Raw genomic sequence first — 10,305 nt, 5'->3', positions numbered from 1 at the left:
ACTCATATATATATATATATATATAATTTAATATTGTATGAAGTAAGTGACTAACCCAGTGTTAGTATGTTCTAGTTTTACATTAAAAATAGCTTTGTTTTGATTAAATACAAAATCAAAAGTTCAGAACCTCATTTACTTCTCCATTTCACACTCTCACTCTTCTCTCCTAATACCCTCTCACTCTCAGTATGCATGACTAGTAGTGTATATATTACATTGTTATGGACCTTATGGTTGTTGCTTGTTAAGCATTTTTGTGTTATAGGTTATATTTGTTTTACATGTATAATTGTGTATGATTTATTGTCATGGATTTTCTTTCGTTTTGTGTGATGGATTTTTTTTTTTTTTTTTTTACTTGTATATATTTGTGTTACTTTTTTTTTTTTTTGTTACACAGGTTATATATATATAAAACTTACTATCATGGTTATTAATAGTAAACTCGTAATTGACCATTACATCTTTAAAAGTATACTAGCTCAAAACAGATCAAATTGCACCACACATATGACTACAAAATTGAGGTTCGATGTGGTGATGGTTTCGACCAAACCACATTACAAAGAGTAGTACAAAAAATAATCCGAAACTACACTAAATTGCATTGCAAATACCCCTGTGTAAAACCCATCAATATACAAAAATACACGGTTCTATTTTAAAAAAAAAAAAAATCACAAAAAGCTGCACATTTAGTGAGGCATTTTGCATGAATTTTTACAACTTGCTACAATGATCATAAGCCTTGGGTAAACGTTTTTTTTTTTACCCTCTCTCCTCTCTTTTACTCTCCTAGTGTAATGTTAAAGTAAGATTATTTTTATGAGATATATTGTAAAATAAAGAGTGAGTTGAATTCACATTTGAAAATGCCACAAAAAAAAAGAAAAAAAAAAGAAGCATTTTTGCGTTACAACAAGTCACTTTGTTTTTACCTAACCAGTTTAACAATACATTTTGTGGGTTTCAATTAGTTCAATCTGTAAAACTTTTATGGTGAAATAAGAAAAGAGGATGCAGTTTTTTTGCAAAATGCCTCACTGGAAGTAGACTTGTTTTTGTACTTTTTGATGAACGATATCATGTATTTCGCATTTTGAATTTTGATGAGATGTGCATATGCCTCTTTAGATGTGAATGGTATGTTTGGTGAGACAAAATTATTTATTTTTATGAGATGAAAGGATATGAATGTTCTTAAAATGTAATAAAATCGGGTGTGAAACTAAATGTATGCATAATAATAATAACTAACATTTGTGCATGCTTAGTGACTCTTCTATTTTATTGGATAAAGGTTAATAATTTGCATTCATTATAGTTGAGATTACTACATTTTCCAATCACAAAAAAAAAAAAAAAAAAATCCTAGGAGTGTAGTGAGTATTATGCGTTTGCAGGTGAAATAATTTTTCATCAATACTGAGTTAAAATCCACACACACACACAAATATATATGTAGGGACTCAATTTGGATTTGACCCTGAGTATGAATGAATTTTCAGCCCAACAAGCCCAAACAATAAATTTGTAGAGAGTGGGTTGAAGGTTTAGGCGTTGGCCGTCGTTCCCCAAGCATGAACTCCCTTTTATAAAAGAAATACTTAGAGTTTATTTACAACTGGGGGGATGCTCCTTGGTCCGTGGCCGAGGAGCCCCTTTTCTTCCCCCCCCTTTTTTTACTTTACTTGCTTTTCTTATATAGTCTTCATCTTCCTATCTCCTTCTTCCATCTGTTGATCATCAATTCGCCTTTCTTCTGGCCGTCCGTCCCATCAGAGGCCTTATCAGTATTCAAGTGGTTCACCCTGATCAACGTTGCCCTGCTAAGGGGTTATATCCCCATTAATGCGGCCAGAGGGGTTAGGTGAATGCATTAAGTGTGAATGTGACAGCTTGCTCTGGGCTTGTCCCTTCCCAAAAATTATCCTTAGTATACCGAGGACGAAGAGGTCCTCGGCGTGGGTCAAAAAAGAGGCTTTCCCCAACTTAGCCTTGGATGGTCAGTCTTCCTTGGCGTCGGCCTTGGGCCTATTACATGATGGGCTGAGGCTATCAGGCCCACAGGCCCCACAATATATATTTTATATATTATTAATACTAATAATAAAAAGGAATATCCATTCCGTTTTATTATAGTACTGAATTTAGTCCCATATTTGTGGGCATATCTAAACTTTTTTTTTTTTGTTTTTGTTTTTAGTGAAGTATAGAAAAAGAATTGTTCATTTTAAAATATTTCATTTATCTAAATTTTTATTTACACATCTTTCCTCAATTGTTTCTTATACTTTTTTTAAGGGAAAATTCTAATTTATTGATGGGAGTTATCTGCTTATTTCAATCCTAAAATTTTGCCACTTATTACACATCCATAACAATAATAAAAAAGAGCTTAAATTAAGGATTTAAAGAAAAATTAAAAGCACTTTTTTTGGAGTAAAACTTTTATTTTTTATAATATCTATCCTATTAGTTGAAAAACTTGTAAGAGAATAAATTGAATATATTTTGAGTATCAAAATTGAGGATTATAACAAGCGATTTAAATAATAGTATAGAAAATAATAAATTTATTGTTGTCATAAAATTAGTTAATTAAGACAATTTATTGAAAAACCGAAAACGTAGTAGTAAAGCTAGATAGAGTGGTAGAAGCCAAAACTGGAGTGGAGTGGAGTGGGGTGAGTCGAACCAAAAAGTTGCCGATTTTCTTCAACTTGAACCAAAAGCAATGCCAAGGCATCCTTGGAAAACGATGTCGTTCTCCATGTTTTGTTAAACCCAACGTCGTCGCTTTGACCACTTTTAGCTTTGCACTTCCCTACCTGTTTCCTTTTAATACCTTGGCAACATCAATACATCATACCATTTGATTAATTTCCTCACCACATTGGAAAACGATCCTTCTCTCTCTCTCCCAAACACAAAACCAAAAAGTATCCTCGAATAGAAAAATTCAAGGCCCATTCACAAGTTCTAATCAGCTTCTTCCCATTACTTTTCCAAGAAATTAAATATTAAAACAAAAATTCTTTAAGCCTTCCTTCCTTCCTCCCTTTGTCTGCTGTTTGGTTCCTGAGAAAAAAAAAAAAATTTGCATTATTATAATATATGTATGTTCTGAGAAAAGAATGTGAGTGCGTCCCCACCAACAACAACAACACTCGACTCTGCTGAACTCATTCATACTTTGATACTGTGTTGTCTTTTGTCCTTGGGTTTGACTAGAAACAGTTTTCTTTCTTTTTCTCTTCTATTCTATGTTTCGGATTTTTCATTTTTTAGCTTGATAGATAGATATATTGTTTTGTTTGGTACTACGTCGTCGAATTGTGTTTGGGGTTTCACATGGCGGAAATTACAGCTAAATTACGGTTGGTTCGGTGCCCAAAGTGTGAAAATGTTCTCCCTGAGCTCGCCGATTACTCTGTTTATCAGTGCGGTGGTTGCGGTGCTGTTCTTGGAGGTAAACTCATCTCACACTGTTTACTTTTTCAGACTAATTTTAGCTGTTTCCTAACCAAAATGTTTGTTTTACTTACCAATCCAAACTACCATTTCTTTTAGTAATGCTAGTGATAGTGATTAAAGAATGGAATATGAGCATCCCTTTTTTATTGGTGACAAGAAAATTTATTAGTCAGATTCTTTAAATTTCCACTGATAGAATTGGAACCCAAAAACAAGAAAATCCGGAGATTATTGGCTTTGTGGGATTGAGGCTTTAATTTTCTTAAATATATATATTTTTTAATGCAATCCTAGAGAAATCTAAAAACTTGTGGTTCTAGATTTTAATTATTGCCGGGCATTTTCTTTGTGTTTTTTGCAACTGAATAGAAAATCAATCGGTTTTCTTTCCCTCTTTAAAAGTGAATTTTTAATTTTTTGATTATAGTATTATTGTTTGTTTAATTTGCAGCAAAAAAGAAGGATGTCCAAGCGGATGGTATGTCAGATGAAGAAAGAGTTGTTGGAGTTCCTGCTAAATCAGACCATTCCTCTGAAAAAGGAATGGTTGATTTGAGTGATGCTTCTGATACTGATGTTAAGCCAAATGGTGGCTCTTTGAGATGTAGTCAAATGGATTCAGAGAAGGATGATGTTAGGCATGATGAGAGATATGACGATCAATCTAAGCTTACAACTGATAAATGGGTCACTGAGACTGGTCTTGATATGAATGCAGATAGAAATGAATCGGTTGGTGCAATGGGAAGGGAGCAAGGGGAACTAAATCCTGAAATTAGAGGTGCAAGTGGGTTGCTGAGATTGGGACAAATGTCTGATTGGAAAATGGGGGAGAGAGGTGAGATGGAGGGGTTTCGAAGAAAAACAAGAAGTGATGTTGAAGGTGTGAGGTATTCAACTTCAAACTATCCTGATGAGGGCCCATCAAATTACAATGTGGACTCTTCTTATAATTATGGGGAACCATTGACAAACCTTAATGACCCGGATGGGGCTAATAGGGTCAAGTATCTTCAAGAAGATCGAGCTGAGCTTTTGAGGAAGCTGGATGAGCTAAAGGATCAACTTAGTCGGTCTTGTAATGTGGTTGATAAACCAAAAGAGAAGGTTCCTCTTGATGGCAGGATGGTTCCTCCGGATCCTTATAGTGGCCCTGATAATTGGTTTCAAAATGGTTCTTCAGTGTCAAATAGGCAGTTTCCTGATAAACATGTTACCGGACCCCCTAGTGGCCCTGATAATTGGTTTCAAAATGGTTCTTCAGTGTCAAATAGGCAGTTTCCTGATAAACATGTTACCGGACCCCCTTATTCAAATCATTGGCCTGATCCATATCCTTATACCAACAGGCATGAAGTGGCTATGCATAGCCATGGCTTCTATCCTTCGATGCATAATCCTGGATATGGTGATCCTTTTGGATCTCAAATGCTCAGGAGAAATCCACACCAGTTAGCTGGCCAATACCCACAACAGCCATTACATCTGTACTATTCTGGGCAGTATATTGATACTAATCCTGACTCATTTGAGCCATACCCACCTAACTCAGTGTTTCACCAGCCTTCTTGCCCTTGTTTACATTGCTATGACAAACTTCATCGAGTTTCAGCTCCAGTTCGACCCCCTTCTTTTTGCAATAAAAGGTTTCCTGATGTTCCAAACAATCCTGCTATGTACCATTATGAGAAACTTGGGGCATTTGGTCCATGTGTTCATAATTCTAGGACTATGATTCCTCCATCAAACATTAGTGATGCACAACGCCACACAAGATGGCCAAGTGATTTTAATCCTGAGATGGGTGGTTTTGTTCGCTGCCATCCTCGTAGGGTTGTGTTAGCCAGTGGTGGCCGCCATCGCCGTCCCATAGCTGGTGGTGCCCCCTTTCTTACGTGCTATAATTGCTTTGGGCTACTGCAACTTCCAAAGAAAGTACTGCTTACAGTGAGGAATCAACAAAAGATGCGTTGTGGGGCCTGTTCTGCGGTAATCAATTTTGCTGTTGTCAACAAAAAGCTAGTTCTTTCACTTCATGCTGAAACAAAGGATATTCCAATAGATGTTGATGGTAGCTCTAATGAGGTAGTGAGAGATAGTGCTCCACATTTCCAAAGCCATATGAATCGGATTAGTGCTAATTTCTCTTCTGATTATGATGATTCTGGTTATGATTTTCAGTCAATAGATAGAGAACCTGTTTCATTGCCTACGGGCCTAGGTTTGAACTCAAACAAGGCTCATGAGAACTTTCATTCTTCATCTCCTAGCACCTCTGATGAAGAAAATGGTCCAGAAGTCTTAATTGCTTCAAAAGAGGTGAACAACTCCACTCAGGGGCCAATTAGAGCCATTCTGTCTCCACCACCTCCTGGCTCACCACTTCAAGACCATTTTGATTACTCTTCTAATAATCATGCAGTGAATCGGCTGGGGAAGGGAAATCGAAGTAGTCGTTCAGATCAAGAGAAAGTGAAACCTAATAAGGCTGCCTCACGTCAAAATTCTTTGAAAGAGGTATCACTTGCAACTGAGATGGAGGTGTCATTCAATGAGTACTCTAATACGGGGGTTTCTCAAGATTCTGGTGATGCAGGCAGAGAAGATGATCAGCCCAGAAACAAAGGGGGTGATTCATTTTTTGCAAACATTATCAAGAAGAGCTTTAAGGATTTATCTAGATCTAGTCAAACAGATGAACGCGGCAGAAGTAACATATCAGTAAATGGGCATCTCATACCAGAACGTGTGGTTAAGAAGGCTGAAAAGCAGGCTGGACAAATTCATCCTGGGAAATATTGGTAAGTAGATTCGGCTAACTGGTTCTCATTTATGTGGTATAATCTTTCTGCTTTACATGCATACTATTTGATTCTCGCACATGGAAATCAAAATATTCTTCATTAAATACTATTATAAATGTTCTCTGTTGCTACTTTGCTTTTGATAGAATCATGCGCTCATCTTTCTCACTGCAGTCGTTTTAATGGATTTGTGTTTGTTCAACTTGTTTAAATCAGGTATGACTTCCGAGCTGGATTCTGGGGTGTAATAGGCGGGCCCTGTCTTGGCATAATTCCCGTAAGTCCACATAGTATTAGTGCATTAGTTGTATGCTATTGGTTATTTCTTTGCTGTATTGCTGATGAATGACATTTCTCTTGCAGCCATTCATTGAAGAGTTTAATTATTCCATGCCAGAGAATTGTGCTGGTGGAAATACTGGTGTTTTTGTAAATGGGCGAGAGCTTCATCAAAAAGATTTAGATTTGCTTGCTAGTAGAGGGCTTCCCACTGCTAGAGATAGATCTTACATCATTGAGATATCCGGGAGAGTCCTGGATGAGGACACTGGTGAGGAGCTAGATAGTCTTGGCAAACTTGCCCCAACGTGAGTTCCATTTTTCTTCTTCTTTTTTGCTTATAAATATCTTCCTCATTTCTTTTTACTTATCAGTTACTTAAAATATAAGGAAATTGCTATAATTGCTATTAGAAAAAGTCAATATGTTTGTCATTTGTGCTAATGATCCTTCCATTGCATATTAGTTTTACCCCATAGATCAAGTTTCAATACTTGAGAATCATGATTCCATGTTGAAGTCATTTCTTTTAAATACTAGACAATAGCTAGAGAATATCATAGGTTGGAGACGGGTATATAGTAAAATAATAGGCAAATCAGTATCCTTCAATCAAGGATAGCATAGCACTATAACCTCAACATCAGTAGAGATGGCCTGTGCAATATGTGGGGAGTAGATGGACATGGGCAGTGAAGATGCGTTTTGTAATATGTACAACATTCTAAGTTTATAATTATTTGATAATTTAATATGTATCTTGTAAACCCCAAGGAGTAGCAGAATCAGTTGGGGACCACGCCTCATGAAGCGAAAACTATAGTTTGAATCTCTATTCCCCCTTCTCTCAGGCTTAGGGTCAAAGCATACTTCAATTTTTTTTAATCCTTATTCTTGTAATTATTTAACCTGTTTTAGAAAATATATATATATATATATATATAAAAGTAGAAATTCTGGACATAAATATTCTAGTAAGACAGTTTTAACAGGCCAAGGAGCTCTCACTCAAACGGTACACCTTTCCCTTGTAAAGAATAAGGTAGAAGATGAGGTCTTGATTTCAAGACCTACAAGGTGTGTGTGTAACTTAGCAAAAGAGAAAGAAGTTTGACACAAATTTTCAGTACTGTCATTAAGAGGATCCACAATAGTGGTGCTAAAAAGCTATCTTTAGCACCACTATATACAAAAAAGGCACTACAATAGTGGTGCTATAGGTAAATATTTTACATACCTTGCTACAGTGCACAACTATATATGGTTGTGCACTGTAGCTGAAAGCTATTATTTTGTTTGTTTGTTTGTTTTTTTTGTTTTTTTTTTTTGTTTTTTGTCTTTTTTTTTGTTTTGTTTTGTTTTGTTTTGTTTGTTTGTTTTTTTGTTTTTGTTTTTGTTTTTCAACCTGATTCAGTAACCTCTCTCTCAACTCTCTTAACTCTCAACTCTCTCTCAACTGTCACCGGCCAACTTCCTGCCCCACACCGCCGACCCACGCCGCAGACCCATCTCGCCCACGCCGTTGACCCATCTCGCCCAGTCCTCCATCTCACCGCTCACCCAATGCGACGAGTCCAGTCCTCCATCTCACTGCCAATCCAAGCTCCATTGCTGACTCAAGCTTCATCGTCGACCCAAGCCCCACCATGCCCAAACCTTGTTCCCAACTAACTCCACTAGCACCGCCTTCATTGAACTCAAGAGCGCCATGAGACCAATCAAGGTAGAAACGAGGCAGAGGAATTCGGCTTTGTTGGTGTGGCTGGATTTCATGGGTTTCTCTGGGTTTTGTGGTGGCGGTTTGGCTGGGTTTCGTGGGTCAGTGGTGGTGTGGCTGTGTTGGTGGTGATTTGTGTGGTGTTTTTTGGCTAATTTGGATTTTTGGTAGTGGTTGTGGGTGGTTGTTCTTGGCTTGCTAGTTATTGTTGGGTAGTTGTTCCTGGTTGGCTGTGGTTGTGGTTTGTGTCATTGATCGGTTTGTGGGATGTACATGGTGGCAATCGGTGGCTATTGCGTGTGATTGGGTTTGGGGCGTGGTGGTTGTTGGTAGTTTATTGTAATAGATATATTATTTTATTGTGATGTTTATATTGTTTTATTGTGTTGAAAGCTAAAATAGATCTACTGATGCTGGATGTTTTGTAAAATGAGTAGGTAAAATAGATAAAGTAGCTTTTTGTGGTGCCAAATAGCCAAAAAAATAGCTCCACTACTGTAGATGCTCTAAATGCTTGATCTCATATGCTGCATCATCTGTTACCTTCAATTGATAAGAGAACCAATTTCACTTTCCCTTTTTTGTGACCCAAAGTCATTGTTCTTGGCTGAAAGTGTGAAAACTGAAGAGTTTATATTTCCCAGAAACTATTTATATTATGTAAAAAAAAAAAAACCTTTTCCGGTTCTTCTGCCTCTAAATGAGATTGTCGTAGGAATGAAGTCATCTTCTTTCAATTTCAATTGTTATGATAAAACCTATTTATTCATTTATTATATTTTGAACTCTCAATAACTAGAAATGGACTCAAAGCAAATCTTACTTGACGTTTTGAACAGGGTTGAGAAAGCAAGGCATGGATTTGGTATGAAAGCTTCAAGAGCAGCTCAGAGTCAATAGAGATCACAAAGTTCTATCATCTCTTCTGGCATGTTGACAATAGCAAACACATCCTGTCACAGAATTGGACAAAACCATCTTAGCAAATTCTTTTGGAGGATCCACAAAGTTTTCTCACCTTGATGGATATTAAGATTTTGGATTGATTTTATGGCCTGATTTATGAAAGTTATATCTCTATACGGTGTAATTGTGTGCTGATGTTTTGTATTTTTGTATATGTAAATCACATAGTTTTTTCCTTGATATAAAATACTTCAATTTGGTTATTACTTCAATTCTTAATCAAAAATTCACTCACTAAATGACCGATGTGGAACATTAGTACTTACAAAAGGGTCTAACCTTTGTGAGTACTAGTGAGGCTTATAAACTAAAGACCCACTAACTGATCGATGTGGTATTTCAGACCACTTACTAATTTAAAAACCGCCCAATGTGATGTCAGACTAAGGTAAAACATGCCTTTGATCTTCTCAATTTCACTCGGAAATAAGTTAAGATTCTATTTCTTTAATTTAACAGTATACATGGTGTCATGTCATTTAAAACTTCAACTTCAAATGAATGAAGTGACATTTGATACATAATTAGATTTGAAATATTTAATTTGGACAATGAGGTAGATTCATTTTAGGGGGTCATTCTCCTCCATTCTAATATAACAACTTCTAATAGCTTTTTTGTTATTTAGGAAATCGTCACTCTAGTTTCCAACATATCATAATTCCCTTCAATTTACTCTAAAATAAAGATGTCTATTTCAAATGTATTATTGTTTAAACATGAAAATGAGAATATCTAATTTCAACTGAAAACAAACTCGACCACAAAATCATCCCCAAACGCCACAATTGGGCTAAATTTATAAAATTAAGTCAAACTCAGGAGTTCTATGGCAAAAAAGAAGTTTTGACTAGCTTTGACTAGAAAATCCGACCATTCAATGAAAACAAATCTTCGACTGCTAACACAAAAGATATTTCAATTCCCTTCAAAACTAGAGGCAAACCACAAATAATCAAATGTATATCAAATGAAATATCTGAAAAAATGTGAACTTTCATAACCGAACATAAAATTTAGTTTTAGCATAGCAAAGTTTGATTTCGGTCAAAATTAGTG

The 10,305-nt window shown here is 36.1% G+C and overlaps 1 protein-coding gene across 1 annotated transcript; it reads left to right on the top strand.

The window, feature by feature from the left end:
• The first annotated feature begins 2,858 nt into the window (after positions 1–2,858).
• Positions 2,859–9,452, top strand: LOC112016463 (uncharacterized). The gene is made up of 5 exons (XM_024049028.2): positions 2,859–3,475; positions 3,932–6,281; positions 6,501–6,561; positions 6,648–6,871; positions 9,120–9,452. Exons 1-5 carry the CDS (start codon positions 3,358–3,360, stop codon positions 9,178–9,180), a joined length of 2,814 nt encoding a protein of 937 aa, XP_023904796.2. The 5' UTR covers positions 2,859–3,357; the 3' UTR covers positions 9,181–9,452.
• Positions 9,453–10,305: the final 853 nt, after the last annotated feature.

The sequence above is a fragment of the Quercus suber genome, unplaced genomic scaffold, assembly GCF_002906115.3.
Source record: "Quercus suber isolate HL8 unplaced genomic scaffold, Cork oak 2.0 scaffold_180, whole genome shotgun sequence".
Taxonomy (NCBI): domain Eukaryota; kingdom Viridiplantae; phylum Streptophyta; class Magnoliopsida; order Fagales; family Fagaceae; genus Quercus; species Quercus suber.
Note: the sequence above shows the minus strand (reverse complement) of the source record. Positions and strands in the feature narration are given on the sequence as shown.